The sequence below is a fragment of the Perognathus longimembris genome, chromosome 13 (assembly GCF_023159225.1).
Source record: "Perognathus longimembris pacificus isolate PPM17 chromosome 13, ASM2315922v1, whole genome shotgun sequence".
In the NCBI taxonomy this organism is placed as follows: domain Eukaryota; kingdom Metazoa; phylum Chordata; class Mammalia; order Rodentia; family Heteromyidae; genus Perognathus; species Perognathus longimembris.
Genome location: NC_063173.1, coordinates 13,867,414 through 13,883,770, shown reverse-complemented (window position 1 = coordinate 13,883,770; position 16,357 = coordinate 13,867,414). Strand labels below are relative to the sequence as shown.

At 40.1% G+C, this 16,357-nt stretch overlaps 3 protein-coding genes across 4 annotated transcripts; all 3 read left to right on the top strand.

The window, feature by feature from the left end:
* Positions 1-589: 589 nt before the first annotated feature.
* On the top strand, positions 590-1,534 carry LOC125361804 (olfactory receptor 51I1-like). Its single transcript, XM_048360408.1, has one exon. It carries the CDS (start codon positions 590-592, stop codon positions 1,532-1,534), a length of 945 nt encoding a protein of 314 aa, XP_048216365.1.
* Positions 1,535-9,097: 7,563 nt separating this feature from the next.
* Positions 9,098-10,042, top strand: LOC125361863 (olfactory receptor 51I1-like). The gene has a single exon (XM_048360469.1). The coding sequence runs from the start codon at positions 9,098-9,100 to the stop codon at positions 10,040-10,042; it is 945 nt and encodes a 314-aa protein (XP_048216426.1).
* Positions 10,043-13,895: 3,853 nt separating this feature from the next.
* LOC125361814 (olfactory receptor 51I2-like) lies at positions 13,896-15,759 on the top strand. 2 transcript variants are annotated; one of them, XM_048360415.1, is made up of 2 exons: positions 13,896-13,915; positions 14,838-15,759. In XM_048360415.1, the coding sequence occupies exons 1-2, from the start codon at positions 13,896-13,898 to the stop codon at positions 15,757-15,759; spliced, it is 942 nt and encodes a 313-aa protein (XP_048216372.1). The 2 variants fall into 2 exon arrangements, with proteins under 2 accessions (XP_048216372.1, XP_048216371.1); XM_048360414.1 differs by lacking the exon at positions 13,896-13,915 and having other exon boundaries at positions 14,815-15,759.
* The last annotated feature ends 598 nt before the right edge of the window (positions 15,760-16,357 follow it).

The following is a 16,357-nucleotide window of genomic DNA, read 5'->3' as shown; positions in this document are numbered from 1 at the left end:
TTAGAGATACTGATTTCAATCTCAGTTACAAGCTGAAGAGTTTATAAAACCTATAGGACAATAGAAAATCCTATTGGTATGGGAGGTGCTTTGATTCTCAATAGGGCAGGTGAAAAAGCAAAGACATAGATATATTTGTTCTTGTTACCCATACACTTTCAGGACTATGACTGTTTGACATCATTGCATTATTTAAACTCTTGCCACTAATACAAATTTCACTGTGTTTACCAGAACTGCTAGGAATAATCATACATTTGAAAGAGAAAATAATTGTGGCATTAAAGGTAAGAAAAATGGCAGACGTAAGTGAAAACGAGGAAAGAATACAGGTACAACTAATGTTATAAATACATATATATTGTACATAGATATACCAATTGTATACACAGAGAACACTCAGAGATTATCTTTGTCATAATCAGAGGCAAAGACAAGGATATAGTTACTCAAAAGAAGATCAATGTTCAAGAGTGAGGAGTAGATGATAAAAGAAAGATTAAAAATTATATTGGGGCAAGAGCATGCTCAAAATGTATTTATTTTCTTTACAGGGCACTGTTTGGAAAATATCAGTGGGAGTCCCACCATGAGAGGTGAACCCCACAACAGCTCAGGACTGCCTCCTTTCACCTTGACAGGACTCCCAGGACTGGAGAGCTCTCAGCACTGGATGTTCTTGCTCCTGGGAGCTCTTTATTTCATCTCTATAGTGGGCAATGCCTTGATTCTGTTCATTATCAAGGAGGAGCAGAGCTTGCACCAGCCCATGTACTACTTACTGTCCCTGCTATCAGTTAATGACCTAGGTGTGTCTTTTTCCACCTTGCCCACAGTACTTGCCACCTTTTGCTTCCACTTAAAACAAATCAGTTTTAATTCTTGCATGGCCCAAATGTTCTTTATCCATCTCTTCTCCTTCATGGAGTCTGGAATCCTGCTGTTCATGAGCTTTGACCGCTACGTGGCCATCTGTAATCCACTGCGCTATGCCACAATACTTACTGATGGCCGTGTGCTTCAAATGGGCTTATCTGTTATTCTGCGAAGTTTCTGTCTGGTTTTCCCAATGCCTTTCCTCCTGAAGAGGCTGCCCTTCTGCAAGGCCAACGTGTTGGCCCATTCCTACTGCTTGCACCCAGACCTGATCCGCCTGCCCTGTGGAGATACCACTATCAACAGCATGTATGGCCTGTTCATTGTCATCTCAGCCTTCGGGGTGGATTCAGTGCTCATCCTCCTCTCCTATGTGCTCATCCTGCGCTCTGTGCTGGCCATCGCCTCCCAGGAAGAGAGGCTGAAGACACTCAACACGTGTGTGTCCCACATCTGCGCTGTGCTCATCTTCTATGTGCCCATGCTCAGTGTGTCCATGGTCCATCGATTTGCAAAGCAGGCACCTGAGTATGTGCACCAGTTCATGTCCCTGGTCTATCTCTTTGTGCCTCCCATGCTCAACCCAATAATCTACTCCATCAAGACGAAGGAGATCCGCAGGAAGATGCACAAGATGTTACTGAGATCTAAGTTCTGATCAGAGAACTTTTTGTGACATGCCAGATACCTCTCTGAGTTCTGTTATTGCTGGTATTTGGGTATTCCCAGATGTTAACTTGGATCTCCTAGATCTCCTTCAGGTGTGCATGCAATATTGTATATATGTCATTTGATAGGTTATAGCTTGGCTACAATGTATGAGTTAAATATCTACTGCAGTAAGTTGCAATTATTTGTTTTACAGATTGCTACAAAACGTACTCCAATCACACCAAAAAAGAAAAGGTACTTGGAATATATATGTGTATGCATATATATGTGTATGTATGTGTGCATATATATGTATATATGTATGTATGTATGTGTGTGTTCCAGTATACTTGTCATATATGTCCTTCCAACTAAGTCTAAAGGGTGATATGATTAAGACATATTGTATTCCTAGACTGTTTTTATTAAATGGCAAATTCTTTGTACAACTACCTAAAGATAATAAAAAAATTACAAGCATATATCCTATTATACACTGTGTTATGCTTGGGGATTATTTTACTTGAGATCATAGCTATCAACTCAAATTATTAAAGGAATTATAGTCGTAATTATCTTTAAACTTTGAGATCTAAACACACACCATAATTTTTGCCCAAAAGACACTTGAAATAAGTAAGAAAACTCTTTTGCCCTAAAATATGGGAATATATTTGTACTGACTTCTTATTTAATATGACCTACGTAAAACTTGGTATTTAGGAGCTTATAGTATGGAAAGATGGCAACATCACTTGCTGCTAATCAGCCAGCATGACCAGAGGGACGGCCACATATTTTCTAAGGATCTTCTTGTCAAGTGACTCAAGTCAAGCTCAAACATCATGTTTTATCTTATCTATGGAATCCATATGTAATAATTAAAATAATAATATTATGATACGAATGAGGAAGTGTGGGGAAATGGTCAGTTAACATGAATAAAGTACATTATTTTTATAAAATAGCATAATAAATCCCAACAAAATTGTGAAACAATGGGGAGAAGAAGAAAGCGAATATGGAAGAGTAATAGAGGGGTTGAACTAACTTGAAGTACATTGCATGCATATATTGCATATCATCATGAAATCCACTTGTGGATATGATAATAACATTTAAAACATCGTGCAGAAAACTAAGTCATACACAAACAGGCAGGGAAACAGAAGTCAGTGATGGGTAGAGGGGCAAGTACACTTCGGTGACAGTGGGAAGGTGGCCTAGTCTCAGGGACTTGCGTCCTGCTATGAGCATCACTACCCAGATAACACGGAGCAGAGCATGGAAGTCTGCAGAGGGATGTCAGGAAAAGCCATAGAAAGCTGCCCCATGTGAGTAGTTCTCTGGAATGCATGAAAAGCAAAACCACCCAGCTTGCACAAGCATGTATGTGGGTACAGATAGAGGTAAGTACTCAAGTGGACAGTTCCTCTGCATCGTGCACAGGCCATGGCATAACTTGACTTTGAGGGATAATTTGGAGAAAGCAGACACTTGGAGAAGTAATTATTATTTTAAACTTATATACCTTGTAGTACTTGTATTTGAGCTCAACACTTTATGCTTACATGACTTGGTTTGCTAGGCTGGCACATTACCATTTGAGCCATGCCTTCAGTACAGCCTTTTCTGATACCTTGGAGATGGAATCTCATGGACATTTCAACTCAGGCTAACTTCAAACAGTGATCTTCCGGATCTCAGCTGCCTTAGTATCTTAGATTGGGTTCTAGTTGTGAGTCACTGGCACTCAGCTAAAGAAAGCAATCAGTGACACACAAGTACTGAGAGCTATGAGGTGTTTTTCATGGAAGTGATGCCATACTGGAATGTAGAATGAATGCACAGGAGAGGAAGATGAGCAATGGTATAGGCCAAAGGTGGATACAAAACAGGGTCCTTAGATAATTTTGATAATTTTAGAGTTTACTCATTGAGATTTAGCATGGACTCCCTGTGCACCATATTTGGTTACTTGGGTCAAAGTGTGAGTCATAGTTCAGCCCAGGAAACAAAATCAGGGTTTTGTTATAGTCTAGTTAGGCTATAAGAATCATAAGCAGTTCCTACAATTGTGGGAAATTGATGTACAAAATTGTTAAGCAAGTGTTAGATCTCATGAAAGACAAAAAGGGAATTCAAAGCTACCCTTCGAGGTAGTCAATTCATGAAGCAGCTGCTAACCCTAGGGCTTTTGTGAGATCCAACCACCCTGGAAGAGGAGAGTTGCACATCTGAAATCTAGTTTTTTGAAGTATGAATATCGTTTAAGGTGGCTTTAGAGTCCCAAGAGATCATAGGAGTAGGAGTGAGATTAACCCTCGTGAGAGAGAGGCTTTAGAGGGCTTTTTCTGAGTAGTTCTGATGTCTTTAAAAGACAAAACTGTTTTGGGAAATGTTGGAAAGCTGAAACGTGACATCTACAAATGCTTTTGGATTTGAGTGAAGGAATGTGGCTAGAGGCACAGAGCCACACCAAGCAAATAGACTATATGGACTGCTCTGACCTATTCAAAATTGCCTCCTACTTATCCTTATGTTCAGCTCTTGGTCACTGATGGCCACAAGAGAAATACCATGTGAATTGTTCAGACAAATCACAACATACAATGGTAGAGAAGATGGAACTGAGACTGAGCTGCAGTGTCATAACAGGCAAAGGAAAATCCCTAAGTTTTCAATACTTGTTTTCTTTATAAGAATAGGGGCTATGCACTTCTTGTTCTGTATAATGTCTACTGCTGAGAACAATAACATGTCAGATTTACTCAATAATGTATTCCCCACCCCCATTTTTCTGGTTTTAATGGAAGTGCCTATTTGCAGTCTTTCAGTCTTGTGAAGTTGTGGAGTACAGAAGTCCCTGTTACATACACACACACATACGTACCCACACATACACACTACTGTGTGCTGTAAATACACAAAAATATGTATGTTCTATGAACAGAATCTTCACAAGCATGGGGATATTAATGAGGATTTGGATGAAAGGTCACCCATAAAGTAATACAACTGTATCTTACAAATACCAATAATGTTATCCTTGAATAACTAATGTGATAAAATTAGATTTTGCAACACATGCACACACGGAGACACACAAAGAAACAGATATAAAGCCTACACAAGAGAATATACATTCACAGAGAGAAAACGAGAGAGAGACAGAGACAGAGAGAAGGAACTTTGGTTGACTGTTGACTTATGAAATATATTTAAATGTTAGGCTACTTGCATAAATGCCACATGAAGCTTATGGAGTCCACTCTATGGATACATTCCACTCATTGTGATTCTAGTTTAAAATAGTTATTTCATTCTTTACCTTATTCCATGCCCTAACTCATTCAAGGCCTCATATACATAACTGTCCCCAAATGCTGACAGATTCTGTTTCCAAGTGATAAATATTGTATCAAAATAATCATGGTTTTTGTTTGATTATTAGTATTTTTTCTGTTCATGCCTCATTTCTTTTAGTTTTGCTCGTTTCATGAGACTTGGTAGTGAGGACCATTCTTGTATGTCTTACACACTAGCTAGAGATAAAGTCTCAGAAGACAGATGGCAGATCTTTTTTGAAAGTCCTTTGTGTTTAGCAATTGCACAGAAATGTCTGTTCAACTAACATTTAGAAGTCTACAATCACTTCTCACTGAGAACAACATATTCTGTAGATACTGCTAGTCAGTTTTATGGCTGGTTGGCAAGACAGTGGTTAGAAGGTAAAATTGAATAGGGTATTCAACAGAAATCTTCAATAGAAAGAAGAATCACAATTTAATTGGCTGAGAAATTCTGTGGCTTGGAAGAGAACTTTCTTCCTAAAGGAAACACACATGCAAGAGAGATTCAGGAAATTTGCAATTTGAAGTTGGAAATCTCACCCAAAGATTGTAGAAATGTTTACCTCCACTGTGTGCTGTTTACTAAAATAAATATAAATATGTGCTGTCAGATTAACTCCCAAAAGCTGGAAGTGTAGCTATGGCTCAAGTGGTGGTAGATCACTGGCATCGAATACAGACACAGTATCCAAGCCATAAGACTCACACCAAATATCTATACGACCTTTCAAGGAAAGGAGACTGATGGTTAGCCATGCCTGAGCATGTGGCCTGTTCCCTCTCCCAAAGGCTCACTTTTTTTTTTTTTTCCCAGTCCTGGGGCTTGGACTCAGGGCCTGAGCCACTGTCCCTGGCTTCTTTTTGCTCAAGGCTAGCACTCTGCCACCTGAGCCACAGCGCCATCTCTGGCCATTTTCTGTATATATGGTGCTGGGGAATCGAATCCAGGGCTTCATGTATAGGAGGCAAGCACTCTTGCCACTAGGCCATATCCCCAGCCCCCAAAGACTCACTTTTGAGGATTCAGTTATTCCCTAGGTTCACAAATTAATTTTTTGGAACCTCAAACACTATGATTTTGTATTTTTCTCAAATATATTTTGGATTCTAGTTATTTTAGTCCTACAGGTTTGATCTACAAAGGCTCAGAAATCAAGATTCTTGCTCTAGCTTCTCCTGTGTCTCTCCTCATTAACACTCAACACTGAGGTGGAGGACAAAAAATGCACAGAAGACAACAGAGAAGTAGGATCTTTACTACTAAGTTTTCCCCTGTACTCATCAAACTAGTCTCTTCATAGGGTCTGCTGAATTGCATTATTCAATTTTGCTAAGTTAGAGTCAGGCCTATGGCATCAAAGAATAAATAAAGTAAAGGCTTTTCTGGTCATCTAGGTTTGTTTCTGAGCACAAAATACGTGTTGTGTCATTTTAATAAAAGAAAATACTGCATTTGAAGAAAAAATGCTATACAAAAATATATGGAAGCAATCCAATTGAAATCCAGAAGCCAGAATTTTATTGAGACCTTTTTAGGATTAGTACTATTGGGGTGACCCTAAGTTTTTCTTATACTACCTGCCTCATGTGAGAATATAAAATATAAAGAATGCTTTTTTTTCCTTACTCACTGAAAGCCAGTAGTTTCTGTAATTGGTGATGGGGGAAGGAAGAGAGGAGTCAAGTGAATCAGAACCAAAGGCTCCTTGTGAAGGCTTTCCATCTCTTTCCCCTTTTCTTCCATTACATTGTTGGGTTTCAACAATGACTGTGGTAACCAGGTTTTCTCTTACTGTCTATGTAGGGAATCAGGGAGTTTCCTTACTTACATTAAGTAGTTTTTGTATTCCTTGCCTTTGCAATCATGTATTCTTTTGAAACTAACATTAAACATTAAAATTCTGATTATTATTGTTTGATGTTAAATTAGATGTATATAAATGAGAAAAGTTATATTTAAATTGACTGAAGATCACAGTTTACTCTAGTCAACTAAACAGTCTCCAAAATTATACCCATCATCTAATGTGCCAATTATCATCAACATGTTAATAGACAGATTTCAGTTATTATGCTTTTTGTATGTTGTTATGTGTTTAATGACTGGAGCATCAGGAAGTTGTAGGAACGTATTTGTGTTTGATAGGCTAGGTATAACTTGAAAAGATTCAGTGTAAGCACCAGTAAGCAAATGGCTGTGTCTAGCATTTACCTGTGGATTTCACAGATATCTATGGCCATGCCATTTTAATGGGCATGTGTGCCCTGATCAAGAAAGTGTTAACATACTAATGGACAGGGAGGATGACATCGAGGATATGACTCCAAGAGTGAGCTTCCCCTGGGAGCAATTCTCCTACGGCCCAGCTCTGCAATACACTGATGTCATTCTCCCAATTATTTCAACTCCCACCTCCCACCACAGATGAATGAGTCTTAGGACCTTGAGGTCCTTCATAAACTTATGGCATAGGAGATGCGCTGAGGATGCCAGTCAGCTGGTTGGACCCTGTGAATAGTCAGTTCAGCTACAGAGAAGAGAAGCATCATCTATGCAGTGAGTGCTCCCTACCCCATCCCACTGCCCATCTGGTCCTCCTCAGGAGGGTATCCCGAGGTTTCATACTTTCCCTGAAACTCTAGGCAAGCTCTAATCCTCATATCCCCTCTTCAAACATGAGCAAATTTCTCTCCTCTATGTCCAGGATAAGAGAGAAATGATTCTAGGATCTCATCCAGATCAAAACTGCAATGTCAAACCACCTAACATCACCTGAAGGGGCTCATATGCCAGCGTTAGATATTTTTAGAAAATATTTTATACTGTTTATTTTAAACTCCCACAAGTGAATTATAGACACTATTACACAGCTCTTGGGCATACAGGAAAATTATGGACGAAAAAAGCTGATATTATTTTTAGAAAGCAGAGATTGTAATTGTCTTTTCAGAATAGAGTATGTCATGGATGTATACCTAGTTGGACTGTAACTATGATGGTGTTAAAGTTGATGAATTTACATCACAGTGTGTGTGTGTGTGTGTGTGTGTGTGTGTGAATGAGTGTTCATGACAATGTGAAAAAGGAAGTGTGTTTCAAACATATCTTATACCCATGATAAGCCATGAGTCTTTCTAAGTTCTGTGCTGTGTGTGTTGTGATAGTGCTATTGGAACCAAGGGCATGTATAATAGTTTTTACATATCTGCATCAGACCTGTGTGAGTGTGTGTGTGTGTGTGTGTGTGTGTGTAAGTGCCTAGGAATAGTGTGATGTGTGCATTCAGAGGTAAAAAACATGCATTTTCTAGAACTTCAGAGGGACCATGAGTAACATATCAACAAATGTGTGCTATGCTCTACATTTCCTCATCTTTCTGACTGGAGGGTCCATGCAGACAAGCAAATGACAAAGTTTTGTTTGGTGGTAGTCTGACTTTGTTTTCCTTGAAGGAGGAGTTCTCAGAGTTGTTTTCCAGACAGAAAGAACTGAAGTATAGCTGCAATGCTACCCTTGTAGACTGCGTGAGTTTGCACATCGGGGACGAAGGACAGGGAGGTGAGTTGGTCATTCAGAGGCATCCTTAGCACCTCATTGTGGTGACGGATCTTCCTGTTTTCAGGTCAGAGAAAACCTTGACATACATATGGCTTTAAAAAAAATCAGATTTGGACAGGCTGGATCAAGAAAAACTTCTTAGAGATACTGATTTCAATCTCAGTTACAAGCTGAAGAGTTTATAAAACCTATAGGACAAAAGAAAATCAGAAAAGAGAAACATCAAGGAAGTAGATATTTTTGTTCTTGATGCCCACATCCTTTCAGGATTTTGACTGTTGGATACCTTGGCATTATTTAGACTATTGCTACTTACACAAATTTGTTGTGTTGATCAGAATTTCTATGAATAACCACAAATTTGGAGGATAAAATATTTTTGGCTTTACAGGTAAGATTTAGTGACAGACACTGGTGAAAGCAGGGCTAAATACAAGTTCTACCAATTGTATACATAGCTATAACTCAGAGATTTTAGAAATCTTTGTTATAATGAATGGCAAGGACAAAGATGTCACCCCAAACAGATTAACGTTTACGAGTAAAGAGTGGAAGATACAGGAAGAACTTAGAATTATATTGAGGCAAGAACATGCTCAAAACTGTTTTTGTCTTCTTTACAGGGCACTGTTTGGAAAATATCAGTGGGAGTCCCACTATGAGAGGTGAACCCCACAACAGCTCAGGACTGCCTTCTTTCACCTTGACAGGACTCCCAGGACTGGAGAGCTCTCAGCACTGGCTGTTCTTGCTCCTGGGAGCTCTTTATTTCATCTCTATAGTGGGCAATGCCTTGATTCTGTTCATTATCAAGGAGGAGCAGAGCTTGCACCAGCCCATGTACTACTTACTGTCCCTGCTATCAGTTAATGACCTAGGTGTGTCTTTGTCCACTTTGCCCACAGTACTTGCCACCTTTTGCTTCCACTTAAAACAAATCAGTTTTAATTCTTGCATGGCCCAAATGTTCTTTATCCATCTCTTCTCCTTCATGGAGTCTGGAATCCTGCTGTTCATGAGCTTTGACCGCTATGTGGCCATCTGTAATCCACTGCGCTATGCCACAATACTTACTGATGGCCGTGTGCTTCAAATGGGCTTATCTGTTATTCTGCGAAGTTTCTGTCTGGTTTTCCCAATGCCTTTCCTCCTGAAGAGGCTGCCCTTCTGCAAGGCCAACGTGTTGGCCCATTCCTACTGCTTGCACCCAGACCTGATCCGTCTGCCCTGTGGAGATACCACTATCAACAGCATGTATGGCCTGTTCATTGTCATCTCAGCCTACGGGGTGGATTCAGTGCTCATCCTCCTCTCCTATGTGCTCATCCTGCACACTATCCTGGCCATTGCCTCCCAAAAGGAGATGCTGAAGACACTCAACACGTGTGTGTCCCACATCTGCGCTGTGCTCATCTTCTATGTGCCCTTGCTCAGTAAGTCCATGGTCCATCGATTTGCAAAGCAGGCCCCTGAGTATGTGCACCAGTTCATGTCCCTGGTCTATCTCTTTGTGCCTCCCATGCTCAACCCAATAATCTACTCCATCAAGACGAAGGAGATCCGCAGGAAGATGCACAAGATGTTACTGAGATCTAAGTTCTGATCAGAGAACTTTTTGTGACATGCCAGATACCTCTCTGAGTTCTGTTATTGCTGGTATTTGGGTATTCCCACATGTTAACTTGGAGTTCATGAATCTCCTTCTCTCTGTGCATGTCTTATTGGGTATATGGGTGATATGGTTGAGATATATATTGTATTGATAAACTGTTTTATTAAATGGCAAATTCTTTGTACAACTACCTAAAGATAATAAAACTATTGCAAGTTTATAATCTATTAAATTCTGTGTAGTTGGTGATTATGCTACATGAGAACTTAGCTATCACTCTAAATTATTAAAGGAATTATGATTGTAAATATCTGTAAACTTTGAGTTCTAAACATACACCATAATTATTTGATGAAATAATACTTTTAAAATAAATAAGAAAAATCCTTTACCTGAGAATATAGAACTATATTTATCCTTGACTTCTTATTTAATATGAAATACATAAATCTTGGTATTTAGGAGTTTATAGTATGGAAAGACGGCAACTGCCAACCAGCAGGCATGACCAGAGGGACAAACACAGGGTTTCTAAGGATCTACTTGTCAAGTGATAAGTCAAGCTCAAACATCATGTTTTGTTTTATCTGTGGAATCCATATGTAAAGTTAAAATAATAATGATATGATTATAAAAGGTTATAAATATTGTATCAACATATTCATGTTTTACTTTTGATTATTATGAGTTTTTCTGTTAGTGCTTCCTTTCTTTTAGTTTTCTGTTTCATGGAATGAAGCAGTTGATCTTGGTAGAGAGGACCTCTCTTGTATGTCTGATACACTAGTTAGAGATAAAGCCTCAGAAGACAGATGGCAGATTCTTTTGAAAGTCCTTTGTGTTTAGCAATTGCACAGAAATGTCTGTACAACTAACATTTAGAAATCTATAATCCCTTGTCACTGAGACCAGTATATTCTGTAGATACTGCTAGTCAGTCTTACAGCTACCTCGCAAGACGTTGGTTAGAAGGTAAAATTGAATAGGATATTCAACAGAAATCTTCAATAGAAAGAAGAATCGCAATTTAATTGGATGAGAAGTTCTGTGGCTTGGAAGAGAACTTTCTTCTTAAAGGAAACACACATACAAGAGAGATTCAGGAAGTTTGCCATTTGAAGTTGGAAATCTCACCCAAAGATAGTAGCAATGTTTGCCCTCCTTATGTGCAATTTACTAAAAGAAATATAAAACATGTGCTGTCAGGTGAAGTCAGGGAGGTCAAGATGAGGAAGGAAAAGGATTGGAGAGAGAAAAGTTGGGTGAATGCAATCATAATACTCAATGTACCTATTTGAGAATGGAACCAAGTAATTTGGGACAGGTGGAGTTGGGAGACATGAGGGAGAATGATGCAAAAGGTACTGTTGGGGGAGGGGGGACAGTAGAGACCAGGTCTGCAAAATAACAAACTTCTTTTCAAGTGGTATTTCCACATGTTTGGCTCAGTGACTTTACATTATGTATCTAAAACCAAAAAACTACTAAATAAACATAAAAAGGTCTAGGATAGACCTATCGGTGGATCACAATAGCTCAACAGCTATGTACACATGATCATATAAGACAAGGATAACCAAAAACAACTCCAAGAGAAGGACACAGGAGGATTCTATTGTTGTCGTTAGGTTTAATATTCTAGGTGAATTTCCTTTGGCGTACCCTACGTGGTTACTGTATATGATTTTGGTACACTGGATATTGTATATATGCCTACCTGAACTAGGGAGGGAAAAGAAAAATAAGGGTGTAACAGATATGACAAGAAATGTACTCACGGGGCTGGGGATATGGCCTAGTGGCAAGAGTGCCTGCCTCATATACATGAGGCCCTGGGTTCGATTCCCCAGCACCACATATACAGAAAATGGCTAGAAGTGGCGCTGTGGCTCAAGTGCCAGAGTGTTAGCCTTGAGCAAAAAGAAGCCAGGGACAGTGCTCAGGCCCTGAGTCCAAGCCCAAGGACTGGCCGAAAAAAAAAACAACAAAACAAAACAAAACAAAACAAAAAAAGAAATGTACCCCCTTTGCACAACACCTTGTCAATTAATAAAAAAAATGATGCAAAAGGTGACACTGATTAAGATGTATTGTACTCACACATTGACATGTTGAATTGAAGCTCCTTTGTATAATGACAGTGGTAATAATAAACAACTAAATATTTTAAAAAGAGAGATAAAATAACGAGATTTCTAAGAAATGTAGACCCTGAATTTGCACTAAATTTGGCCCTTTTCCTGCTTTCAGATTTTGAGCTGTCGCAGAATCAACAGTTCTAATGATGATCAACATACATATTATTTAAATTCTAAAAATACAAACATCACAGCACTCCCGATTAAATTGTTATTTTTTAATTTAATTAAATAATGATTGCTTTTACATTTCCCCCCAAATTTGCTACCCAGTAGCTACGACTAGACATGAGTCCCCATACTCAGCCAAAATTCATCTTTATAGTCAAGGTAATTATACACACATTATAGTGTGAATGTGGTGATATGTTTTTGTGTTGAGTGACTTAGAGCACTGGGCAATTGAAGAAACACATTGATGGTTGTTGGAGTGGGTGTGAATCTGCAACATGCAAGGTGAGTATGAGAAAGTAAATAGCTGAATGTGTCTGGTGGAGTATTTATGGGGCTCTCTGGGTGCCTGTGACTATGCCTGTTTGGGGGCATCGCATGCAATGTGCTTGCAATCCTGATGCAGGAAGCGTTAATACCCTAGTGGATACGGGTAGTAAGAACAAGAACATGAGCTCAAGAATGAGACCCTCCTGGGAGCAATTCTCTTGTGGTCCAGCTCCCCGACACACTGATGCCATCCTCCCAATTATTTCAACTCCCCTACTCCCACCACAAACGAATAAGCCTTGGGATTCTGGCTCATGCATAAATTTATGTCCTGGGTGAATGTGTGGTGCCACTCTGCTGGCTGGACCCACAATGTAGAACCTCCAGCTACAGGGAAGAAAAGCATCTTCCATGCAGTGAGAGTTCCTGTCCTTCACATTGCCTGCCTGTTCCCGCTAAGGGCTGCACCCCAAGGTTTAACATTTTTACTGAAATTCTATGCAAATCCTAACTTCAAATATCCTCTCCAAACATGACCAAATCCCTCTCCTTCCAAAGCCCAGGGAAAGAGTAATTGTTCTATATTCCTGCCTGAATCAGAGCCCCCCAATACTAAGCCAACTACCACTAGGCTTAAGGGGTTTTTCCATCAGATTGTGGTATTATCTTAAGACTATTTCATACTTCTGATATTAAAAGCCTACAGTATGAAATGTGATCACATATTTGGCTCTTAGGTGTGTTGCTGGAAAAGATTACAGAAGCAAATATATTGAAGTTATTTGACTAAATAGTGTCCAATTTCAACTGGATTTTCAGGATTGTGAGTATATGAATGTAATTTGTGGAGCTGTTACTGTGGGTCTGCTAATGCTGACAAATTAGTTATACTGTATGTATGTGTGTATGTGTGCAGTGTTATAAATAAGTGTTCGAGAGGGTACACACCTGAAGGAATTCTGGAAATGGTTATTTTCAATGAGTAGTCATGGAAGGCAGGAGGGAAGGAAGGAAGAAAGGGAGGAGGGAGGGAGGAAGAAAGGAAGGGAGAGAAGGAGGGAGGGAGGAGAGAAAAAGGGAGGAAGATAGGAAGGTTGGTGAGTGGCATCAGAAATTGCTCTCCTTGGGAGAGAAATTTTCAGAACTGCTTTTTTTGTCAGGAAGAACTGGAGTGTGGATGGTATATGGCCAGTCAGTCTATCTCAGTTTGTATACTAGTGGCCAAGATCATTGCGGTGAGTCCATCTTCTGGAAGAGTTCTTAGTATGCCTTGGTTCCACCAGAAGCTTCCCATTTTCAGGACTGTGGGTCAGTTTTGGAGTAAAAATGACAAAATAGATCTGGACAGACTGGATCCCCAAAGGCATCTTAGTGACGACTTTAAACCCAGGTTGGAAAGAAAAGTTTATAGGGCTAGAAAGGACCCTGAAGCTACTGTTGTAAGTAGTTCTTTAATTCTCCATTAGGGGGAAATAAATCAAACAGTTATTTCTTTTCATAGCCAATATACTTTCAGGATTTTGGCTGATTGATACTTTGGAATTGTTCAGCTGCTTATCACCAGCAAATTTCACTTCAATTGACGATAGAGCTAGGGAATAAAATGATAATCATAAATTGGGTGAACGAATTCATGGCCTTGGACACTGAAGAAGTGACAGATAAGATAAAAAAGAAAGCAAGAGACCAAACTAACCAGTTAGATAAGTTGAGAACTTCCTATTTCAAGAATCTTTGCATGGTATAAGTTCTGCAAATAACTCAAAGTGAAACGTGAGTTGCCTGAGTGTAAAGTCTAAGGGGGAGCAGGGGAGACAAATGGAAAGGAAACGGGTGGGGTATTCAAGTCGGAACATTCTATTTCTATATATGAAACAGAGCTAGGTAACTTGAGAGGATGGGTGGAGTTGGTACAGATGGGAGACGAGGGGTGATATTCATCAAGATGCATTGTATCCAAAACCTGACTTCTTCAATTGAAACACCTTTCAACGACTTGCAGATAAAAAAGAAAAGAAGCCTTGCAACAATGAGAAGCAAGGATGAGTGATAGCTAATTTATGCTCCACAGCAGGGAGTAGAGAGTTTGTGAAAGACATTAAATTGGGGCAAAAGCAAGCTCAAAACTGTGAGTTTGTCTTCTTTACAGGGCACTGGCTGAAGGATCTAAGCAGGAGTTCCAGGATGAGAGGTGAACCCCACAACAGCTCAGGACTGCCTCCTTTCACCTTGACAGGACTCCCAGGACTGGAGAGCTCTCAGCACTGGCTGTTCTTGCTCCTGGGAGCCCTGTATGTTGTCGCCATTGTAGGCAATGCCTTGATTCTGTTCATTATCAAGGAGGAGCAGAGCTTGCACCAGCCCATGTACTACTTCCTGTCCCTGCTATCAGTTAATGACCTAGGTGTGTCTTTCTCCACATTGCCCACGGTGTTGCCCACCTTTTGCTTCAATTTAAAACAAATCAGTTTTAATTCTTGCATGGCCCAGATGTTCTTTATCCATCTCTTCTCTTTCATGGAGTCTGGAATCCTGCTCGTCATGAGCTTTGACCGCTACGTGGCCATCTGCAATCCACTGCGCTACGCCACAGTTCTCACGGATGCCCGCGTGGTACAGATGGGCATAGCTGTTTGCTTCCGCAGTTTCTGCATGATTTTCCCTCTGCCTTTCCTCCTGAAGAGGCTGCCCTTCTGCAAGGCCAACGTGCTGACCCATTCCTACTGCCTGCACCCAGACCTGATCCGCCTGCCCTGTGGTGACATCACCATTAACAATATCTTCGGTCTTTTCATCGTTATCTCTACTTTTGGGCTCGATTCGGCACTCATTCTCCTTTCTTACGTGTTCATACTTCATTCTGTCCTTGCCATCGCCTCCCAGGAGGAGCGGTTAAAGGCCCTCAACACGTGTGTGTCCCACCTGTGTGCCGTGCTCATCTTCTATGTGCCCATGGTTGGTGTTTCCATGGCTGCTCGCTATGGGAGGCACGCCCCCCAGTACGTGCACACGCTCCTGTCCCTCCTCTACCTGTTTGTCCCGCCCATGCTCAACCCCGTCATTTATTCCATCAAAACCAAAGAGATTCGTCGAAGGCTGGGTAAAATGCTGCTGGGGACAACGTTTTGAGCACACGACAGCGGTAAATCCAATGGAAAACACCGTTTTGACATGGCCTTGGAGAGGTATTTAAGGTTGTAGTAGGGTATTTATCCATATCAGTAAATTTAACGCTTTGTTATTTTGACGCTTTGGGGGAAATCATGGAATGTAAGTGTGTGAAAAGTGAGGTGATAAGAAGAATGAACAGTTATCGGTTGTATGGTCAGCCACATTTAAATGACAGTGCGAATATCAAAACAGGTTGTTCGTGTCATCTTATAATTTCCTGACTTTTTTTTGAACCTTGGAAAGTGGTGTGAATATGATCATGAAGAACTATAAGTAAAAATTCCTATCAGCCATAAACTCTAAAATGAATATTATAAATTGTCAGTACAAGGAAACGATAGAGAGAAAAGTGACATCCACAGGTATTTTAGAATTGATCAAATAATTTCCTTTTCAGAGCTCAACATAGCTCAGTATTTTAAACAATGAGCTATGTTTGAGAGCTACAGTATTTAAAAATATAAAGTGAAGGGGCTGGGAATGTGGCCTAGGGGCAAGAGTGCTTGCCTCGTACACATGAGGCCCTGGGTTCGATTCCTCAGCACCACATATACAG

Coding starts and splice junctions, on each gene's coding strand:
- LOC125361804 (XM_048360408.1), top strand. CDS start 590: ATGAGAGGTGAACCCCACAACAGCTCAGGACTGCCTCCTTTCACCTTG.
- LOC125361863 (XM_048360469.1), top strand. CDS start 9,098: ATGAGAGGTGAACCCCACAACAGCTCAGGACTGCCTTCTTTCACCTTG.
- LOC125361814 (XM_048360414.1), top strand. CDS start 14,815: ATGAGAGGTGAACCCCACAACAGCTCAGGACTGCCTCCTTTCACCTTG.